The sequence below is a fragment of the Trachypithecus francoisi genome, unplaced genomic scaffold, assembly GCF_009764315.1.
Source record: "Trachypithecus francoisi isolate TF-2019V2 unplaced genomic scaffold, Tfra_2.0 Lachesis_group0, whole genome shotgun sequence".
NCBI classification, from domain to species: domain Eukaryota; kingdom Metazoa; phylum Chordata; class Mammalia; order Primates; family Cercopithecidae; genus Trachypithecus; species Trachypithecus francoisi.
In genome coordinates, this window is record NW_022681453.1 from 56,311,303 (window position 1) to 56,335,096 (window position 23,794).

At 37.6% G+C, this 23,794-nt stretch overlaps 1 protein-coding gene across 4 annotated transcripts in view; it reads left to right on the top strand.

Annotated features, from left to right (window-relative positions):
* Nucleotides 1–23,794, top strand: part of PPARG (peroxisome proliferator activated receptor gamma) — a 145,074-nt gene that overhangs the window by 78,362 nt on the left and 42,918 nt on the right. For all 4 annotated transcript variants that reach the window (XM_033210711.1, XM_033210709.1, XM_033210710.1 and 1 more), the window contains exons 3-4: nt 9,820–10,047; nt 11,441–11,610. In XM_033210711.1, the coding sequence (XP_033066602.1) occupies nt 9,828–10,047; nt 11,441–11,610 (390 nt within the window). In that variant the 5' untranslated portion in view covers nt 9,820–9,827. The remainder of the gene's footprint in view (nt 1–9,819; nt 10,048–11,440; nt 11,611–23,794) is intronic.

The window sequence follows — 23,794 nt, forward strand, 5'->3', positions numbered from 1 at the left end:
CTCTACTAAAAATACAAAAAAAAACTAGCCGGGCGAGGTGGCGGGCGCCTGTAGTCCCAGCTACTCGGGAGGCTGAGGCAGGAGAATGGCGTAAACCCGGGAGGCAGAGCTTGCAGTGAGCTGAGATCTGGCCACTGCACTCCAGTCCGGGCGACAGAGCGAGACTCCGCCTCAAAAAAAAAAAGAAAAAAAAGAAAAAAAAAGAAATCCTTTCTCTCTTGGGTTTTATTACTGTTTAAACCAACATAAATCCTTGGTCTTAGTCTTTCTAAAGTTAAAGAAAAACTGAGGAACAACTTAGGAATAAATTTCAAGTACATGTGATAAAAGGCAAATGTGCAGAGGATGATCACTATATGTTTCAAAAATGGGAAAAAAGAGATAGTTGCAAACTTTAACATCGGTTAGATCATCATTTCTCAAACTATATTCCATCACATATTAAACTCCTCAAATATTGCACACTGTGCTTTTTTCTCTGTTTTGTGTATTCTCGTGAACATTAGCCTGTTAGTTTAAGAAGCCTCACAGTAAACCTATTTAACCTTGCTTAACCTAGCATTGCCTAAATTTACTTGATCACCAGATTTTTTTGTTTGTTTTTAGTTATTTTTAAAGGAACATTATTAACATATGTATAACACAGTTGGGGAAATGCCAGATAAGACATAGACTTTCCTGGCTGCTAAAGAGCAATTAAGCATTGGAATGAGTAACCAAGAGGAGCTGTGGACTCTCCTTTTCCAGAGGCCTTTAAAACAGGACATCTGTTTTAGGCGTAGTCCTGTTTAAACAATAGTGCTTTGCTGGCGGTTCTTCCTCTTCCTGTCCCCTAGTGGTAGTGTTGAAGGCTTTTAGCCCACCTTTTATATGACTGTAGTACTCTGGTAACTAGTGTGTACACAAATTACTGTTATACTATTAATATTAATTATATTTATTGAGAACTTATTAAGTATCCAGCCCTATGGTAAGTGCTACATACATTATCTAATTTAATCCTCACAACAACTCTAGGAAGGAGATAATATTAATATCCTACAGATGGAGATTAGATATGAACAGATCACTGAACTGCCAGCAATAGGATTGGATTGGAACCTCGGGCATCTGACATGGGGCTGTGCCCATCCTTCTTCACCTTTAGTATTCAGAACAGCAAACAGTGCAAAGCAAACGAACACAAAAAATTTGTATATCTTTACTTACTATGTAAAAATGAACCAAGATAATGCTTATTTTATTAGACTACTCCCTAAACCTTTTGATTAATTCAGAGTCCATGACTTTCGTTAGAAACAAATTCTGTTATAGATTTAGTTCTTCTGCATTTTATTCTGTGATAATTTGCCATCCAGGAAATGGTTCCTTACATGAGACTTTTTCCCTCATAAATTTGATGCCATTCCTATGCCTTCACTAAAGACCCGCCAAAGATAAATCTGGACCTCTGAAAAGTGGCAAAGGTTAAAAGTTCCATTTTCAGCATATTTACATGTAACAACTTGATAACGTGGCGCTGAGAATGCCAGGCTCAGAGGAGCCAAGCTGGGCTCCTGTCCAGTCAGCCTCTAGCTCACCAGGAAACCCTGAGCAGGTCACTTTGCCTCATTTTCTTTATCTATCAAATGAGAACTCAGATGATCTCAAAACAGCCTTTTCTGCGCTAGTGTTTCAGGATGATTCTTGTCTCTGGATGTCAGCTGTCATGATGGGAGAGGAATTAGTAAATTCCCAGGTCAGTTTACACTGCAGAGTGATCTTGGTCTGCATGAATCAGTAAGGATGGACTGGATAAACAAGTTGGAACCACAGTTATGAGTACCATAACATTAACCTGAAACAAATGAGAAGGAATTGAAAAATCAGCAGTTAAGTGTCTTTTAAGGCCATTTCCAACAAAACTACAAAGGACCTATGAAAGGCTTTTCAGGTACATACTCTTGTGCCTAGCTGAACATGTTTCTCTAATAAAGCTTTCATTTGAGAGTTACTCTTCATAGTACATCCCGTCTCCCTGCCTGCCTGGCACATCATAGGTGTTCAGTGAAGGTTTGTTGGAACTGTTAAATAATTGTTTAATATAGAACTGGAAGATCAGGAAGAGATAATGTTTTTCTAACCAGTATTCAGTGTAAAGTCACAAGTGTGGGCTATGGAGCTTCAGACCATCTGGATTCAATGTCAGTTCTACTGCTTAGTAACTGTACTTTAAGACAAGTTACTTACTTCCAGGTCCATGCCTCAGTTTTCCCATCTGTAAGGTAAATTATAAGTGCACCTACTTCCTCGGGCTGGTTGTGAGGATTAAATGACACAATCCAGGCACAGTATTTGGTGTAGTGCTTTGCACAGATTTAGTGTCCTGTTAGTACTAGCCAATGTAAATATGAAGAAGATGCAACATTTTACCAGCTATTTTAATCATAGTTTTTCTTTTCTCTTCATAAGGGACAACATAAAACCCCAAAGGTAAAGCATATATTTCTGGTGTTCAATTTTATAATTTAGCATCTTTTGCAACCCACTTCCATGCTCCCAAATAATAATGCCTATCAGATTAAAGAAGTTACTTTATTTTTGCTTGAAATTGGTTGTATTTTTGTTGAACTACTTCATCCTTTGAGTATTGTAAAAAGTCTGCGCATTGACTATAACAGCATTTAAAGCCAAGTCTGAAGGTCTAAGATAATGGCACACATCCATGTCCTTGCTCACAAGTTCTGCCTAAAGACTTTTGCCTGCTTGAAACACTGTAAAGGTTTTGAAATTAATGGATATACCCCGATGCAACACAACTCAGTGTCACCAGCTGGGGAGTTAAGACCCATTCTTGTTACTGAGAAGGGTTGTTGTTCATGCAAATATTTTGTTCATTTGTTCTTTCATGGGTAATTGCACGGAGTAACATAAAACACCTCCTCAACTTACAGCTTGGCAGAAACAGTAGCTTATGTTTTCTAGAGACAAAATTAGAAGCAGGCTTTCTGGACCCATCTCTAAGTCAAAATAAAATAAAATGTCTAGGGAACCACTGTGCCTCCCAGTAACTATGGTCCATGGAATAATGTTCTTTAGGTCAAGGCGTCCCAGAGTAAAAGGGAAGGGAGAAGGACAGGGGGGAAGGGGAGAAGTGTGTTTGGGCAATGTTTTCATAGAGATGAAGAGGCAAGCTGTTTTTCTTTCTTAGTTTGTCCTTTCAACTTAGAAAAATAAGAAAACCATCTAGGACCCCAACCTTCCTCTTGTAATCAGCAAAAGAGAAAAAACTGAATATACGTCGTTGAGGGGGAACAGTTATGGCTTAAGTTGTATTTTATTGATAATGTTGAAGATTAACATTTTTTTGGAGGGAACTTAAGTCTTAACAAAACGAAAAAGTATTGTTATTTTTCCATTTTCAGTAGCAAAATGAAAATTTACTCTTCTGCATAAAATATGATCATCAATTGGCAAGAATTTGGTAAAAAAAAAAAAAAAAACAAAAAAAACTGTGCATGGAGTATGCACATGGGAAAATAGAATAATTCGATGCTGTCCTTTTGCTCCAGACTGGAAATCTAATGGTGGAGATAGTTGTACAAATGATTATATCCGAGTTAAAGGAGGAGGTACAAAGTGCTGTGGGAACACAGAGAATGGAGTGTTTTTAAGTTGGAGGATTCATAGATGGTTTCACGGAGAAAGTAACATTTGGACTGGGTTTTGAAAGACAAGCAGGCTTGTGGCATGAAGAGGTGAGGAGTAGGAAGAAGACACAGCAGCCTCGGTGACCTGCATGACTAAAAGAGGCAGGACATGTTGAACCTGGGCAGGTGGTGTGATATGCCCAGCTGCCAGAGATGCCAAGAATGGGAGTGAGGTCTGGGATAACCAGAGGAAATAAGACTGAAAAAGTAAGTTAGGGCTGAGACATAGAGGGCCTTGAATGCCAAGCTAAAAGGCCAGTGTTTCTCCTGCTTTTCCACCAGTATGCCCTTACTGGTAGAGGACAGCAAAAACATACCATTCTTGGGTGGAGGAAGGGAGGAATGAATAGGTGGAGTATGGGGTATGTTTGGGGCAGTGAAACTATTCTGTGTGATCCTCTAATGAATGCATGATATTATGTCTTTGTCAAAACCCATAGAACTTGGCCGGGCATGATGGCTCACACCTGTAATCCCAGCACTTTGGGAGGCAGAGGTGGGTGGATCGCTTGAAGTCAGGAGTTCAAGATCAGCGTGGCCAACATAGTGAAACCCCTTCTCTACTACAAATACAAAAATTAGCTGGGCATGGTGGCACACGCCTGTAATCCCAGCTACTCAGGAGGCTGAGGCAGGAGAACCATATGAACCTGGGAGGTGGAGGTTGCAGTGAGCCAAAATCACGCCGCTGCATTCCAGCCTGGGTGACAGAGCAAGATGCCACCAAAATAAATAAATAAATAAATAAATAAATAAATAAAAATAAAGTAGAACTATACAACACAAAGAGCAAACCCTAATGTAAACCATGGACTTTAGTAATAATGTGTCAATATTTGTTCATCAGTTGTAGCAGTTATACTACACCGTGCAAGGTATTAGCAATAGGGGAAAACCATGTTTTGTAGAGAGGGGACAGGAGGCTGGGGAAGGGCTTCTATGAGACCTCTGTACTTTCTGCTCAATTTTTATATAAACCTAAAACTGCTCTAACAAAAATAAAGGCTACTATGAAAAACAAAACAAAACAAAAAACAGAAAACAGCATCCTTTTAGCCACGAGATGTACTACAAGTACAAAGTTTTCTAGGGATTTCATATAATATCTTTAAAAATTACATGAACTTTTCCTTCTTTCCTTAACACATAGAAGCCTATTTTGACATTAAAAATTTTCCCAGAATTTCCACAATATAATACATAACCCCTAGGGATATGATTTTTGTAATAAGAAGCATGGCTTTGGCTGAGCACAGTGGCTCACGCCTATATTCCCAGAAGTTTGGGAGGCTGAGCCAGGAGGACCACTTGAACGCGGGAGTTTGAGACCAGCCTGGGCAACACAGTGAGATGCTGTCTCTTTAAAAGGGAGGAAGGGAAGGAGGGAGCGGGGCGGGGGGAGAGAGAGAGAGAAAAGAAAGAAGCATGGCTGTGATTGAAAGGGAGTCACTGAAGTTTTATGTTAAAAATGAAAGCAAAATTAAACCAGTAAAATCATGAGCAACCAATTTCTCTCCCACCCCAGATATTTTTGCATCCTTATTTTCTTTTCCCAGTATTCATACAGAAGCATATCCACTACCTTTAACTCACTTTGTCAGCCTTTATTCTGTATACAGAAAACTTTGCAATAGCATAGTGAGAAGTAGTAGAATATTCACCTTTGTGAATATTATAATGTAGACAAAGGAAATATACTTTAATATGAAAATAAGTTATACTAAGAAAAGTAGGTACAGAAATGAAAATTAAGCCTGCCAAGGAGACAGACAAAGTAAATGGAATGACCTGCGTTAGACAGGTTTGGATGAATTTTGAAATAAAGGACACTGTTGGATGGGTGCCCTGTCCTTAGGAGCACAGACTTTTCTCTGGATGTCATTGAGACCTAGAATGACCTTTAGCTATCACCAGTACACATTTCCCTTTTTGGTGTGCAGTGTTGACACTGAAACACAGATAACTTAAGGTTGTTTGGGTACTTATTTATGTAGATAGACATGTGAACCCATACAGTACCTAATTAGTCCTCTTGAAACCACAGACGCACATTCACAGGACTAGTCTTGTTTATATTTTCAAGGCTTTTTTTTTTTTTTTTTTTTTGAGACAGAGTTTCACTCTTGTTGCCCAGGCTGGAGTGCAATGGCACGATCTTGGCTCACCGCAACCTCTGCCTCCTGAGTTCAAGCAGTTCTCCTGCCTCAGCCTCCTGAGTAGCTGGGATTACAGGCATGCACCACCACGCCAAGCTAGTTTTGTATTTTTAGCAGAGATGGGGTTTCTCCATGTTGATCAGGCTGGTCTCAAACTCCTGACCTCAGGTGATCCACCCTCTTTGGCCTCCCAAAGTGCTGGAATTACAGGCGGGAGCCCGGCCTCAAGGCATTTTTTCTTATGAAGATCACAGCTGAAATCTTCAATCTTTAGCTAATGCAAAAGTTTGCCTTTGGAGTGAATTTCTTGTCAATCTTCTTGGTAAGAAAAAGCAAGTGGTGTTAAAGTGAGGGCATTAAAATAAAATTGCTCCAAAAAAATGATAAACAAATAAAAGAAAAAAAAAAGGAAAAGCAAGAGGCCCATGTACACATACACAGAAGAGAGTGGCCCCTATTCCGTAAGCCTGTTTCATCAGAGAGAATCAAGAGGATACTATATATACAGAACAGGGTTTCAGGGTCAGTCTTGAGTTTGAATCTTCTACTTCCTAGCTAGAGGACTTTGGGCAATTCACTTTACTTCTTTGGTCCTAGCTTGGTTATCTATAAAGTGGGAATCATATTTCAGATTATGCAGAAGAAAAGGTAGGATGTACCAGGCACATTGGAAGTGCTTGATCAATACCAGTTTGCTTCCCTCCTTCCCTGCCCCTTCTGCTAAAACTTCACAACTATCTCATTAAGTCATCAACGTATTTAGTATTTAATAAATAAATATTTAATGAGCACCTACTATGAGACAAGCCCTTTGTTAGCCAGTGGGGATATGACTGCAAACAAGAAAGATACGCCTGTGATTTGAGGAGTCCTAGAGTTTATGAGCAGCTCCTCTCTGTCTCCAGTGTGAGCAGTCCTAAATTTACACAGCTCTCTGCTGGTGTTTTTGACCACAGGGTCAACATTTAAAATACTTATGACTGTTTTTTTGGTACTACTTTGAATAATGAACTGGTTTCAGGTAAACAGAGTCCAGGTACCTATTGCAGAAAGTTTTCCAGTCTACACACTCTGTAGCTCACAAGTTCACATGAAGTGAACCAAAAGAGTTTTGTTGCACTTACTGTGACAATAAATCATGTTTAGAAAAATGCATGCGGCATACATGATATTGGGCAGATGATTCATGAAACTTGCTATTCCGTGGCCTTAGAATCCATATAAGTATTTTTCCTTTTTTTTTTTTTTTTTGAAACGGAGTCTCGCTCTGTCGCCCAGGCTGGAGTACAGTGGCGCAATCTCAGCTCACTGCAAGCTCCGTCTCCCAGGTTCATGCCATTCTCCTGCCTCAGCCTCTCCGAGTAGCTGGGACTACAAGCGCCCGCCACCATGCCTGGCTATTTTTTTTTTTTTTTTTTTTTTGTATTTTTAGTAGAGACGGGGTTTCACCATGGTCTCGATCTCCTGACCTCGTGATCCACCCACCTCGGCCTCCCAAAGTGCTGGGATTACAAGCGTGAGCCACCACACCCGGCCTTTCCTTTGTCTTTTATGTGTTTTCTTGTTTCTATCTCTGTTTTGTTTTGTTTTTGTTTTGGGGGTGGTTTAAAATTAATGCTGGGCTAGAGTCTGATTTTGATACGCCCAGGTATGATCAAATGTTTCCACAAATCTCTGTAACCTTTCTATTCTCAATGTGGGGAAAACTTTCTCCTCTTTAAGAAAAGGTGTATCCACAGAAAAGATAATTATTTGAGTAATATTTCATAGTACAGAAATAATAATTGAGTAATTTTTCCCTTTAAAATTTTTTTATTTTTGTGTTATTAAGAACAAAATTATTTTAGGATGCAAGTAAAGAAGAAGTTCATTTACCTGTATGTAATTTGCCAACTTTTCTATTACACAAAAGCATTATGAATACAAGTAGAATAGGAAAAATTTCATCCTAAAGAGAAAAATATTTTGGGCTTCTACTTTCAAGAGAGTAAAATTGTCCTGGAACCGTGTGCACACTTTAAAAACAATCATAAATAGATTGCATCAAACTAGAAACTTCTTCACAGCAAAGGAAATAATCAATAAAGTGAAAAGTCAGCCTATAGAATAGGGAAATCTGTACATCTGATATGGAGTTATGGATTGCAAATTGTACATCTGATATGGAGTTAATATTCCAAAATATATAAGAAACTCAACAAACTCAATAGCAAGAAAACAAATAACCCAGTTAAAAAATGATAAAGGACCTGAATATCCATTTCTAGAAAGAAGACATACAAGTGGCCAACAGATATATGAAAAGGTACTCACCATCACTAATCATCAGGGAAATGCAAATCAAAACCACAGTGAGATATCATCTCACACCCATTAGAATGGCTGTTATCCAAAACACAGAAGGTAAGAAGTGTTGGCAAGGATGTGGATAAGAGGGAACCCTTGTACACTGTTTGCAGGAATGTAAATTGGTATAGTCATTATGGAAAACAGAATGGACTGCCTCAAAAAATTAAAAATAGAACTAGCATGTGATCCAGCAATCCTACTTCTGGGTATATATCCAAGTGAAATGGAATCAGTGTGTTGAAGAGCTGTCTGCTCTCCCATGTTCACCGCAGCATTATTCGCAATAGCCAAGATATGAAATCAGCCTAAGTGTCAATGGATGAATGGATTTTTGAAAACACAGTATATATATGCATATGTATAAAATATATATACACACATACATATATACACATACAGATATATATGTACACACACAGTAGAATATTATTCAACCTTAAAAAAAGAAGGAAATCCTGTCATTTGCAAACAGAGATGAACCTAGAGGACATTATGCTAAGAGAATTAAATTGGGTGGTGTTTGACACAGAAAGACAAATACCACATGATCTCACTTAACACGTGGAATCTAAAAAAGTCGAACTCATAAAAGCAGAGAGTAAAATGGTGTTTGCCAGGGGCTGGAGGGCAAGAGCAATGGAGAGATGTCTGCCAGAATTTCAGTTATGCAGGATAAGTGCTGGAGACCTAAGTATAGGTCACCTTCAGCATGGTGACTATAGTTAGTGACGCTGTATGGTATATTTGAAATTTGCTAAGACAGTAGATCTTAAGTGTTCTCACTATATATATTCATACTCAAAAAGGTAACTGTGTGAAGTGATCTTGAGTGTGATAATCATTTCATAGTAAATACATCACATTGAATACCATAAGTTTTTTTTTTTTTTGGTTTTTTGTTTTTTGGTTTGGTTTGGTTTGGTTTGATTTGGTTTGGTTGGGTTTGGGTTTTTTTGAGATGGAGTCTTGCTCTGTGTCCCAGACTGGAGTGCAGTGGTGTGATCTCGCCTCACTGCCACCCCTGCCTCCCAGGTTCAAGTGATTCTCCTGTCTCAGTCTCCCGAGTAGCTGGGATTACAGGCGTGCTACCACACCCTGCCAATTTTTGTATTTTTAGTAGAGATGAGGTTTTGCCATGTTGGTCAGGCTGGTCTTGAACTCCTGACCTCAGGTGATCCTCCTGCCTTGGCCTCCCAAAGTGCTGGGATTACAGGTGTGAGCCACCATACCTGGCCTGTATACCTTAAGTTTAAAAATTTTTGTCTATTATACTTCAATAAAACTGGACAAAATTTTAAATAACAGCAGTCATTAACAGACTCAATTGGTGACCTTCTGTAGAAGATAATGAGAGCAGGACTGTTGGCAAGGTGTTTATATGGATACACTGTATGTGTCTGTACTGTTTCAGGATTTTCTATTATGATACTTGGGTAAAGGGTGACTTCCTTTCTATCATAAAACAGCCTGGACAGCACTAAGAAGGTGGTTATGTTCTTTTCTGTTGTTGTGAGAGCCTAGATGAGATTACTTTGCCAAAGACTCTTTCATTTCTCTTTCTGAAACTCTGAGATTGTTGTGTTCTCTGGGACTTAACTTCACAGCTAGTCTATTTTTCCTTTCAGAAATTACCATGGTTGACACAGAGATGCCATTCTGGCCCACCAACTTTGGGATCAGCTCCGTGGATCTCTCCGTAATGGACGACCACTCCCACTCCTTTGACGTCAAGCCCTTCACTACTGTTGACTTCTCCAGCATTTCTACTCCACATTATGAAGACATTCCATTCACAAGAACAGATCCGATGGTTGCGGATTATAAGTATGACCTGAAACTTCAAGAGTACCAAAGTATGATGTTTATTTTCACTTTTCAGACTACTAAGACTGGAATTGGACTTCTCTCTCAGTAACCCTGTAGTAAATAGTGCTCCGGAGACTAGAATTCTAATAGAGAAGGCATTCACCATTCATTTATTCACCCATTTATCCATGAAATACTAGGTATCTACGAAATGCAAGAAAGGAAGCTGGCCCCAGGTCAGTCTTGCCTTCCCCCACTCCTTCCTTCCTGTCTTCTTTCCTTTCTTGCTTGCTTCTTTCTTAGGGACATTTTCTGCCTTGATTACACTGCCAGTTGTATCTCAGGCTAAGAGTCCATCATCCAAACTTTGAATTCTTTTGGCCCCTTATAAGTTAATAAGTAACAATTCCAAGTCTCACCTTATATTACATAACTTATCTTCACTATATTACTGCCACTACAGTACATTTTTTCTGTTATGTCCTTTCAGAAGTTTATACTGAAACCTACTTTTGAGCACAAATTTGTTTTAACATTGTAGCCTATTGATAAATTTTCATGCCATTAACTAAATCAACATCAAAACATCAGACTCAAGAAAAACTAGTACTGTACTTTTTGAGATAAAATGTATTTCTGTGATGCTGTTTCCTTGATTTTTATCATGTGTGGGCTGACATGCTGGTTTTCCAAAGCCACCACTATGTAATCGGCAATCATTACTTGACAAGTCAGAACTTCCTGTATTTCTAGTGGTTTTTTAAGATAAATAATATGCTTAGTTATATTTATCTGTGTGGTTTTCAGTTAGAGCCTAATATGGAAATTTAGTAGCCCTGAGCCTAACTAGTAAAAGGTAGGGCTTACTTCCATAAGTTCCGCCACGCTCTGTCAAAGATTATTTCACAAACCACCTCTTTTGACTGAACACTAATGGTAACCTGGGCTCTTATTTTTCATGCATCTCAAGCTAGGCGTACCATGACCTTTTCACAGCGGTATTCCTTCTGTGGTTCTTTTGCAAGAGTTGTTTCAAAGTACTTGTAAAATGCAATATTTAAATAAAATGTATAATTTAATATTGTGATGAATACCAAAGACAGAACATTTCCTAGCAAAATAAGCTTCTTGGTGTCAAATCCTCTATGTTGTCTGTTAGAGCTGTAGTATTGCAGGGTACTGGGGGGGTCATAGAACCACAGACTTAATTCTCGTTCCCATTTTATATTTACAGGTGAGGCTTAGAGATGTTGCAACTTGCCTGTGGTTACAAAGCCTTCTTTTTCTTGCCTTAATTCCAGTGTTTTTTCATGCTCCATTGTGCTTTTACACTGAAACAATACAAATACAGCATGAAGGTGTACTTTGGTGGCTTGCCTTGTTGCCTTTTTAGGACTGTTTTCATGGGGTAATTATCCTCTCACATGTCTCCATACACAGGTGCAATCAAAGTGGAGCCTGCATCTCCACCTTATTATTCTGAGAAGACTCAGCTCTACAATAAGCCCCATGAAGAGCCTTCAAACTCCCTCATGGCAATCGAATGTCGTGTCTGTGGAGATAAAGCTTCTGGATTCCACTATGGAGTTCATGCTTGTGAAGGATGCAAGGTAATTTAAAAAAAATCCTCTTCAAAGAAATTGTTGAAACTTTATTATTTCATTTCAGCAGAACCTTTTTTTAGGTGATACAATAATGTGAATTTTTTTCTTCATGGAAAAGTGTCTTCCTCTGTCACCCAGACTAGAGTACAGTGGTGCTACCATAGCACACTGCAGCCTTGAGCTCCTGGGCTCAAGTGATCCTCCCACCTCAGCCTCCCAAAGGATGATATAGTATTTGAAAGCCTAAGAAAGTAGATAAAAGTGGGGCTGCTTTGCCCCATGTTCCTTTCTCCAAATTGATTCTTTGAGACACTGATCTAGTTTAATCCTTGCATCTTGCAGATTTTTACAAAAAGGTGACTTCTCCAAGGTGTCATGGCAAGACAGTGATGATCTGGCACCAGGATGTGGATTTCCTGCATTCTCTAATTGTTTATTTTTTTCGCTATACCATGTAATATTGTGTAGACACAAGATTTTACAGATTATTTATATATGCATATCTTTGGATCCCTAGAGCAATCCTGTAAGATTGGGCTTCTTTATGGCCATATTGCAGATGTGGAAATTACAGGTTGGTAAAACTTGCCAAGGTCATCCCTTAGTAAGTGGCAGACCTCAGATTAGACTCTGACTCCTTAGGTGGTGTTGGCTCTCAAAGCAGTGCCTCATGTTTCCTTATTCTAGCATCAATGTGAGCCACATACATGGAGAGGCAAGGAGGTATAACAGTGTGGGAAAGGAGATACTATTATCATTATCTCTCCTTTGTGTAAAGGGTATTTTGGAAAATTCAGACATTTAGTAATTCATTGCTTAATTATTAAGAAAATATGTGAATCCACTCATTTTGATATGCAGTCTTTTAAGATAATTTTAATATATACAATGAAAAAATAGTACTAATTTATTATATACTCATTGCACAGAATAAACTGTTCATAAATATTTACTTTCTAAAATAAACACCTGCTTAGTTGGGCTTTTTATTCAACATAAAGATATGGAACAACAGTTAGGAAAGGTTTAGGACATCTTGGTTCCTAAATGGATGATGGGCCAAAAAAGGAAACTGATTTTTATTGAATTCTTACTACATGCCAAATACTGTATGAGGTAACATGTTCACACATCAGTATTTAACCACATCCTACCCAGGTTTTCTCATCTATAAAATGATTGTGGCTGAGTGTGGTGGCTCATGCCTGTAATCCCAACACTTTGGGAGGCCAAGGCAGGAGGATCACTTGAGCTCAGGGGTTCAAGACCAGTCTGGGCAGCATAGTGAGACCCCATCCCTCCAAAATTTTAAAAAATTAGCCCGTCATGGTGGCACATGCCTGTAGTCCTAGCTTCTTGGGAGGCTTGGGTAAGAGGATCACTTGATCCCAGGAGTTCAAGCCTGCAGTGAGCTATGATCACACCTCTGCACTCCAGCCTGGGTCACAAAAGCAAGACCCTAACTCCAAATAAATAAATTAATTAAATAAATAAATAAATAAAATGACACTGAATTAGATGATCTCTAAAATCCCTTCAATTCAAACAGTTTTTACTCTAAAGGCAACCTAATACAGTGAAAAGGGAAAAACCAGAAGTCAGCTCTGCCACTTTCCAAAGTCACTAGCCAGTCACATACACACTGTATCCCTCAGGCCCTCCATGTGTAAAATGACTTCATTAGATTGGCTACACAAGGTCTTATTCATCTCTAAGGTCTGTAATTTCAAAATGACACTTTGAAACACTCCTGGCAAGAGATGCTTTCATTTAAAACACTAAAACCCATTCATTCTGTAATTTAAACCAAGCTAAAATATTTATGACCTTATATGAAATCATTGTATTAAGTCAGTTATCTAAGATCTTGATGAGTAGTTAAGAACATGTCATTTTATTGACTTAGATTTTTTATTGAGTGTTTTTGTAGTTTTATTGAGTTTTATTGTTAGATTTAATGAGTTAGAGTTTATTTTTACTGAGTTAGATACCATTTTTGAGTGAGTAAGTTGTTGCTAAATTCTGAGCCATATTTATCTGAAGAAACCATTCTGTTTTGGTCATGTTGATAATTTACAACTATAAACAAATAAAAACGGCATGATTGGTTTAAGTTTCCACAATAAGTTATTGTTTTTTATGGGCTAGTAAAGCACTTGGAAAACTAAAACCTTTACACAAGTAGTTCCACCATAATCCTATTAGTCACAAATTTGTGGAAAGCTAACATTACTGAAAACAACTGAAAATGGAAAGACAGGAACATTGTCAGTAGTTGGTTATAGTGATAAATCTAAGTTCTGAGAGCACTAAAACTTAGAAGCAAGCAGGGAAGAAGAGTAGCAAAAAAGAGAAGAGAGAGGAGGAAATCCAAGTGCCTTCAAGTTAGGATTAGAAAGTAGAAGAAGAAGGCAGAGAGGGAGAAAAACACTTAATAAAACCTGAAGATTCTAGGGGAGTCATTAACCTATCATGGATTAAAAAACAAACATAGAAGAAAACTAAGCATATTGCACACTAACCTGCAGTAATTTGCAAACCATCCAAAATGTGAATTCCAGAATTCCTAGATTAAAATATAAAGAAAGTTTTACTCACTTGGAAAGAGAAAATAGACATCTATACATTTTAAAGGTAAGAATAAGAAAAATATTATTCTTGGAAAATTTAAACATTTAGTAATATACTACTTAATATAAAGAAAATGTGTGAATCCACTTATATTTTGATATGCAGTCTTTTAAAATAATTTTAATATACCAAATGAATAAAATAGCATTTATTATATATTCATAGCACAGAATAAATTGCTCATAAATATTTACCTTATAAAATAAACCCTGCCTCAGCTGGGGTTTTTATTTGGCGTAAAGATATAGAACTGCAGTTGGGAAAGAATTAGGACATCTTGGTTCCTAAATGGATGATGGATTGAAAAAGGAAACTCTTTTTGAATTCTTATTCTGATTTTTATTGAATTCTTACTATGTACCAGATACTGTGTGAAGTACATTTGCATATGTCATTATTTAACTACATCCTACTCAGGTTTTCTCATCTATAAAATGATTCAGATGATATTGGTACGATGTGGTTACATAATGAAACAATATCATTTGGCTTCTTCAGGTATACATCAGCAGTTCCCAAAGTGTCGTCTGGGGCTTGGACCCTTTCAAGGCATCCATGCAGTTGAAACTATATTCATAATAATGATTTTTATTACTTTTTTCACTCTCATTCTCTCAGGAGTGTATGTGGAGTGTTCTGCAAGTTACAAGATGTAGGATGATGACATAGTCTGGTAGCTAATGGAATGTTTGCTTTTATGTTCTTGTATATAATAATTTCTCAGTTGTAATGTCTAGTGTGATAAATGTCAGTTAAGATAGTCCACATAAACAAAAGCTCTTTGGGGTCTTCTATAATTTTAAAAAGAGTAAAAGGGTCTTGCGACCATAAAGCCTTCAGTCTCATTCTGAAGAAATGCAGTTTTTCATTCTGAAGAAATGCAGTTACTCATTCTTTGCTACTTTGAAACTAAACAAAATTGTTGCTGCCACATTCTGAATACTGCTACATTAGACCAGTGGCTGTCACTCATCAAAGACATCTCCTTAGCTTGTCACCAATATGCAATAAAAAGCCAGGAAAGTGGAATTAGCAAATGTGTTTAACTCATCTGCATGTGTTTTCTGAGAGGTGTTTTGGCAGCTTCACATTTGCTATTACAGTAGAATGTGGGTTATATTCATAATTAAAATGTAGTTGACCACAAAGCTGCAGGCTTATTTATGGAATGAAAAGAATAAACACAGCATAAAACAACTGTTGGTAGATCTTCCTAAACAATTTTACAGTGTAAATGGAACAGGTTTATATTAGTGATTCTTGCCAAAATTCAGTCAGACAGATGGGAATGAGTAGATTGGGTTTGAATGAAGGTGAAATAGTTACAGATTCTTGGGTGTGTTAATATTGCAAACTTATGTAAAATAAGACCTTTAGCAACTGAAAGATATATATACTTTAGAACTTGGAAAGCTGTCATTTATTTGTTGTTTACATGTTGGACACATATTTGTTTCTTTGATAAGTTCCATCCTATTTTTTGTCTTTAGTGAAAGATCATTTTAGAACCATAGCCATACCAAAAGATATGGTAAATACAATCTACTGTACAATACAATGTAATCTACGTTTGTATTTCTGTATAAGAAGAATGCTGGATGCTTGTTGGCCACTTGTATGTCTATTCATCCCTACTTCAGAAAGAGTTTTAATTCTTCTCACCTGCCAGTTGTAGCTTATTAATCCAGCTTCCATGGGCCAGAACGCTTCATGGGAAAGCCAAGTGCAAGCCCAGCACAGGGCTGTTAATTTCATTGTAAAATCAACAACGCCATTCTGAGGTCTCATTGTCCCTGATGTTTTGTTAAAATTAAAGCAGTTAAGGAGAGATGAAAGAAAATTTTTCAAATGATATGAAAGATTCGAATCACTTTCTAACAAACAAATGTGCACACATTAGAGTTAAATATATACACAAAATAGTTTTCTGAAATGGTGACTGATGCATCTCCAACACATCACATCACAGACTTCCTGATCATCAGAAGAGTAAGTTGTTGAAAAGGCATTGTTCTGTGGACTCTGAAATAATAAAGAAGAGTGTTATTAGAGTGTTTCTTCATCAGTAATATGAAGAAAATTTGGAGAAGCTGGCCTTGTTCTGTAAATCAATAAATAATTTTACAGAAAAGCACTCGATAATATCCTTACATCTGCCTCTCTAGATTCCTTGAGTCAAATGACAAGAAAATTGGTTATCATGAACTCAGTGTAAAAAAGTAAAATCAAGTTCCAAGATGTATACTAGGATCTGTGTATTGAGTTCGAGATTTTATTTACATATACAGTGTATAGTGTTCAGAATGCTTATTCATTGAAAGACCTTGGATCATCACAAAAAATGTGATACACTTTTGAAAGGCATCAACTGAGTCATGTCAGAAGTTTCCATTATAAGAGTTAAACTTAATTCTCTTTTTTTTTTTTTGAACATGTGTTAAAGATTTATTTAAAACGCATTAACAAAGAAAAAGCAGGATGGTAAATCTAGTTCAAAGAAGAACTTGTGGGACCAAGAATATATAGTCACTGAAAGAAAGAATCCTGAAATAAGATGCAAAATGGTTAATGTTCTACAGGGCAATAAAACCATAACCTTGAGGTTATCTTCTTATCATTATTATTATTATACTTTAAGTTCTAGGGTACATGTGCACAACGTGCAGGTTTGGTACATATGTATATATGTATCATGTTGATTTGCTGCAACCATCAACTCGTCGTTTACATTAGGTATTTCTCCTAATGCTATCCCTCCCCCAACCCCCTGACAGGCCCCGGTGTGTGATGTTCCCCACCCTGTGTCCATGCATTCTCATTGTACCACTCCCACCTATGAGTGAGAACGTGCAGTGTTTGATTTTCTGTCCTTGTGATAGTTTGCTTAGAATGATGGTTTCCAGCTTCATCCATGTCCCTACAAAGGACATGAACTCATCCTTTTTTTATGGCTGCATAGTATTCCATGGTGTATATGTGCCACATTTTCTTAATCCGGTCTATCATTGATGGACACTTGGGTTGGTTCCAAGTCTTTTTGCTATTGTGAATAGTGCTGCAATAAACATACGTGTCCATGTGTCTTTATAGCAACATAATTTATAATCCTTTGGATATATACCCAGTAATGGGATTGCTGAGTCAAATGGTATTTCTAGTTCTAGATCCTTGAGGAATTGCCACACTGTCTTCCACAATGGTTGAACTAATTTATACTCCCACCAACAGTATAAAAGCATTCCTATTTCACCACATCCTCTCCAGCATCTGTTTGTTTCCTGACTTTTTAATGATCGCCATTCTAACTGGTATGAGATGGTATCTCATTGTGGTTTTGATTTGCATTTCTCTGATGGCCAGTGATGATTAGCATTTTTTCGTATGTCTGTTGGCTGCATAAATGTCTTCTTTTGAGAAGTATCTGTTTATATCCTTCGCCCACTTTTTGATGGGGTTGTTTGTTTTTTTCTTGTAAATTTGTTTTAGTTCTTTGTAGATTCTGGATATTAGCCCTTTGTCAGATGGGTAGATTGCAAAAATTTTCTCCCATTCTGTAGATTGCCTGTTCACTCTGATGATAATTTCTTTTGCTGTGCAGAAGCTCTTTAGTTTAATTAGATCCCATTTGTCTATTTTGGCTTTTGTTGCCATTGCTTTTGATGTTTTGGTCATGAAGTCTTTGACCATGCCTATGTCCTGAATGGTATTGCCTAGATTTTCTTCTAGGGTTTTTATGGTGTTAGGTCTTACATTTAAGTCTTTAATCCATCTTGAGTTAATTTTTGTATATGGTGTAAGGAAGGGATCAGTAATTCTCTTATCAAAAAATCTTCCTCTCCTAGCCATGCCAAATAACTGAGCACTCTGTGAGCCATCCAGCTGTCAGCTGGCTAAGCATTTTCACCCACTAATATTAGTCTTAAAAAAGCAAGAATCAAAAGAGAAGTCAAGGAATATCATAAAATATCTGTGATCACAATGGTAAACATAAAAATTTTCACCAACATTTATCAATGAGAACAGTTCTATACATTAGCATTCTATTCATCTGAGGAAAAAAAAAAAAACCTTTTTGATATCTGAGAACCTTTTGAGAATTAAAGAGACTTCAACTGCCAGCAAATTCTACATTGGGCATATTCTTTAAGACATTGCTGATCTCACAGGAGGTAGAGAAAACTCTCCAAAACAACATCAGTGAAACAAAATGAAACAAATAAACCCTCATTTCGAAACTGTGAGCTGCAGGCACACTTAGCAAGTCAGGGTTTTCCCCATGGTAGATGCCCAGAGAGGTACAGGAGTGAGCGTTGCCCCAAAGGCGGATGCCTGTAGTGGTTTTCAGAGCAGTCAGTGAGAAGGAGCTGAGTGTAAGGCTTCTGAATTAAGCCAGGATTCTCAAGAGTGTCTGAAATAGTTGTAAGTCAGTAGTACCGCTGGCTACTGAATTCCTAATTAAGACCTTGTAGGAGTCCCCCAGTTTAAGGTCAAGAAGTGTGTTCCAAATACTATCAGCAAGCATGTGAGAAGCTAATCATCTTGAATGACATTCATCAAAAACAAGAAAACTGATATAGACTCCCTGCTCTTCCCCTACCCGGGGAAAGCAGAAATTGGGATTGCCTGATACAGAATATAAAACAGCTATTATGGATTATTTAAAGGAAGAGGGCATAGACTTGCAACAATAAACTATTAGGAATAACCAGGATGATTTGAAAACCAAGTGGAAAAAAAAAGTGAAGCTTCTAAAATTTAAAAGTATAATTACTGAAATAAAAGTTCAATGGAAGGATTAGATAGCTTACTGGACATAGCAGAAGAAAAACCTGAAACTGAAAGAGATATGCAAAGAAATTGCCAAGAATGAAACCAACAGTGTCTTAAAGAATATGCCCTATCCAGGATCTGCTGGAATGTGAAGTCTCTTAGTTCTTGAATGATTCATAGGATCTTTGAATATTAAAGAGGTATGTCTTCTTCACTGATCAGTGGAAGAGTAAAGTGTAGAACTGTTCTCACTAGTGAACTTTAGTGAGAAATGTTTGTTTTTACTTTTGCCAGTGTAATTATATATTTTCATGTTATTTTGCTTCTGTTCTGATTTTTACTTTGGCAATCAATATTAGTGAGTAAGTAGTGAGAAGAAAATGGAAAATAAAAAAGAGGTGTGCAGAAATGTGAAGGCTAGAATAAGAAAATCTACTACTTATCTCACTGGAGTCCAGTACTGATGAACAGGTGAAGCCGTAATGCAGAAACAACATGTCCAAGAAGATAAATGAAAAGAAATTCATGCCCAAACACACTACAGTAAAACTGCCGAATACTAAAGACAAATAGAAAGTATAAAAGCAACCAAAGAGAAAAGGTAGATCACCTTAGAAGTAAATTGGCAAGAGACTTCTCAACAGCAAAATGGAAGCAGAAGGATAATGGAATTCAAAGTATTAAGAGAGAATAACTGAGTACTCAGTAATCTCTCAAGAATGAGAGTGAGCCAGGCGTCATGGCACACGTCTGTAATCTCAGGCCTTTGGGAGGCCAAGGTGGGTGGATCACTTGAGACCAGGAGTTCAAGACCAGCCTGGCCAACTTGGTGAAACCCCATCTCTACTAAAAATACAAAAAAAAAAAAAAAATTAGCAGGTATGGTGGTACATGCCTGTAATCTCAGCTATCGAGAAGGCTGAGGCCCAAGAATCACTTGAACCCAGGAGGCAGAGGTTGCAGTGAGCTGAGATAGCACCACTGCACTCCAGCCTGAGCAGCAGAGTGAGACTCTGTCTCAAAACAAAAAACAAAACAAAAAAAAAGAATGAGAGTGAAATGAAATATCTATTGGTTGAGAAAACAAAAATACTGAAAAAGTACATTTCAAGGATCGTAAGCCAAACAGAGGAGAAGATATTTGAACATCTGTAACAGACAACAGATCTAGCATATTTTTATCTAGCATATTTTTTAAAAGTCTAAAATTCAATTTTAAGGAAAAGACAATTAGAAATTGGGAAGTGAAAAGCCAGGGACATACATATCAAGATTTACATTCAATTTTGTACATTTTAGATTGTCAAAATTAAGAAGTCTGACAACACCAAATGTGGAAGAGACTAGAACTTTCATAAAGCGTTTGTGGGGAGTGTAAATTGATAGCCACTTTGGAAAACAATTTGGCATTATCTTGTAAAATGTAATATTCACACATTGTACAACCCAGAAATGCCACTTAAAAATATTTACAGGAATATTTAGAGAAACTCTTCTCACAATAGCAAAAAATTGACATTTCGGATGTTCATCTGCATGCAAATAGGCTAATAAATTATAGTATAGTCATACAATGGAATACTATATAATTATGAAAATAAGTAAATCATAGTCTTTCACTAAAAAGAACGTAAATTTTAGAAACCTCACACCAAATTTTTTTTTTTATTATACTTTAAGTTCTAGGGTACATGTGCATAACGTGCAGGTTTGTTACATATATATATACTTGTGCCATGTTGGTGTGCTGCACCCATCAACTCATCAGCACCCATCAACTCGTCATTTACATCAGGTATAACTCCCAATGCAATCCCTCCCCCCACCCCCCGTGATAGGCTCCAGTGTGTGATGTTCCCCTTCCCGAGTCCAAGTGATCTCATTGTTCAATTCCCACCTATGAGTGAGAACATGCAGTGTTTGGTTTTCTGTTCTTGCGATAGTTTGCTGAGAATAATGGTTTCCAGCTGCATCCATGTCTCTACAAAGGACTCAAACTCATCCTTTTTTATGGCTGCATAGTATTTCATAGTGTATATGTGCCACATTTTCTTAATCCAGTCTGTCACTGATGGATATTTGGGTTGATTCCAAGTCTTTGCTATTGTGAATAGTGCCGCAATAAACATACGTGTGCGTGTGTCTTTATAGCAGCATGATTTGTAATCCTTTGGGTATATACCCAGTAATGGGATGGCTGGGTCATATGGTACTTCTAGTTCTAGATCCTTGAGGAATCGCCATACTGTTTTCCATAATGGTTGAACTAGTTTACAATCCTACCAACAGTGTTAAGTGTTCCTATTTCTCCACATCCTCTCCAGCACCTGTTATTTCCTGACTTTTTAATGATTGCCATTCTAACTGGTGTGAGATGGTATCTCATTGTGGTTTGATTTGCATTTCTCTGCGGCCAGTGATGATGAGCATTTTTTCATGTGTCTGTTGCTGTATGAATGTCTTCTTTTGAGAAATGTCTGTTCATATCCTTTGCCCACTTTTTGATGGGGTTGTTTTTTTTCTGTAAATTGTTTGAGTTCTTTGTAGGTTCTGGATATTAGCCCTTTGTCAGATGAGTAGATTGCAAAAATTTTCTCCCATTCTGTAGGTTGCCTGTTCACTCTGATGGTAGTTTCTTTTGCTGTGCAGAAGCTCTTTGGTTTAATTAGATCCCATTTGTCAATTTTGGCTTTTGTTGCCGTTGCTTTTGGCCTCACACCAAATTTTAATAGTGTCCCAAAAACTACATATAGTATAATACCATTTAGTAAAGCCTCAAAACAAGCAAAATTAAATAGTATATTATTTCATTTTACATAGTAGGTGATAAAACTGTATTTTCTTCCTTTTTTTTTTTTTTTTTTTGAGACAATGTCTCACTCTGTCATCCAGACGGGAGTGCAGTGGTGTGATCATAGCTTGGCTTACTGCAGTTTGACCTCCTGGGCTCAGGTGATCCTTCCATCTCAGCCACCAGAGTAGTGGCTGGGACTACAGGTGCATGCCACCACACCTGCCTAATTTTTGTGTGTTTTTTTTTAATAGAGACAGGGTTTCACCTTGTTGCCCAAGTTAGTCTCGAACTCCTGGACTCAAGCGATCCATCCGCCTCAGTCTGTCAAAGTGTTGGGATTACAGGCGTGAGCCACCACACCCAGCCTATATTTTCTTAAAGATCAAGGAAATGACAAACCCAAAATTGAGAATAATGATTACTTTGTCAAGCCTATTGCCTTTGTAACATCTCAGTCATAATTTGGAGTCACAAACCACCAGAGGTGGAAGTGCTTTCTCATTTTACAGTTGAAAAAGGTGAGGCCCAGAAAGGAAGTTACGTGACATCTATATTAATTCCACAAATTTTAATTTAACACTATCACAGGCATTTGGATTCCATCCAGGGGTATAAGAGGCTATTCCTGCCCCTGAGGAGCTTATAATTTTAATTGAGCAGTGAGGGAGGGGCAGAAAATAAACACTTAAACAGTAATAAGTAAATTCTGTGGTGTGTTAGGAAGTCATAAGTGCTACTGGAAAGAAGAAAAACTGGAGCAGAGTCAAAAGGATCAAGAGTTCCAGAAGAGAAGTGGGGCAGGGACAGGCCACAGTATTAAATAAGTTGGCTTAGCCCCATGAGAGGTGAGACGCAAAAGTTGAAGGTGATGAAGGAAATAGGCAAGTGTGTATTTAGAGAAAGCTTTCTTCTTGAGGAAAGAAGTAAGTCAAGAGTGATTTCAAGGATTTGGGCTTGAGAATCTGGGAGGATGGCGTTGCATCTGCCGAGATGGAGAAAGTCGCAAGTGAAATGAGTTTGTAGGGGAGGGTCAGGACTTCAATTTGGACAGGCTGGGTTAGAGATGGCTATTAGTTATTTAAGTGAAGCTGTCAAGTAATCAGAACATACTCATCCAGAGTTCAAAATGGATATTTGGAGAAAGTCAAAATGCATGTCAGTGACCCAAGCAATACTAACGCAGTGCTTTTTGCACCAAACAGGGCCAGATACATTTGAAAGAATTAGCAATTAAATTTTATGGAGATGAACACAATAGAAATGAATAGGAATATGACGAACCCAAAAAAATGGAGTCAGAAAACATGTCCAATTCAATTTTTTTCAGCTCTTTCTGAAAGATGTAAATATAGCAGAATATTCAGTTGGCCTCAAATTGACGTATTTGCCATTTTGAGATAGCAGTCGATTTTGTGAGGATTTATCTGATTACTTCTCATGTTATTTGCCATAGTCTCTTTCTGTCTGTAAGCCGCAACAATGATGGGGCACACTTTCAGCAGCATGAATAAGTGAAACAAATTCTGCAGGAAATTATGCAACATAGAGAATTCCAAAAAAATTATCCACATGTGGATTTTTATTGGCCCTGATCAGATTTTAGAATGAAATGATTATAACTTTGCCAGCCTGCTTAGCACAATTACAAAGACTGGGGCATGCTGTTGGAATGATTTGCAGAGAGACTGAACTGATTACATGGTGTTTTATTTGCATTACATTAAATCCAGAGCACTTCTTAGAGCATGCTGAAAACCAAATGTAGAGCCAAGATCCAATGAAAGCCGCAGCTGGATGTGATCAGTGTCTAAGAGCTAAAAAAGGGACCTGGAGAGCCTCTGATTCTTTATTTTATAGCAAAGAAAATTTAGTTCCAGAGAGGTTAAGTGACTTGTCTAAAGTCACCAGTGACAGAACCATGTCAAGAACCTGCCTTTTCTGATTCCCAGGCCAGTAAAACCTTTCGCCGTAGGTTGCTGCTTCCATGCGTCACAA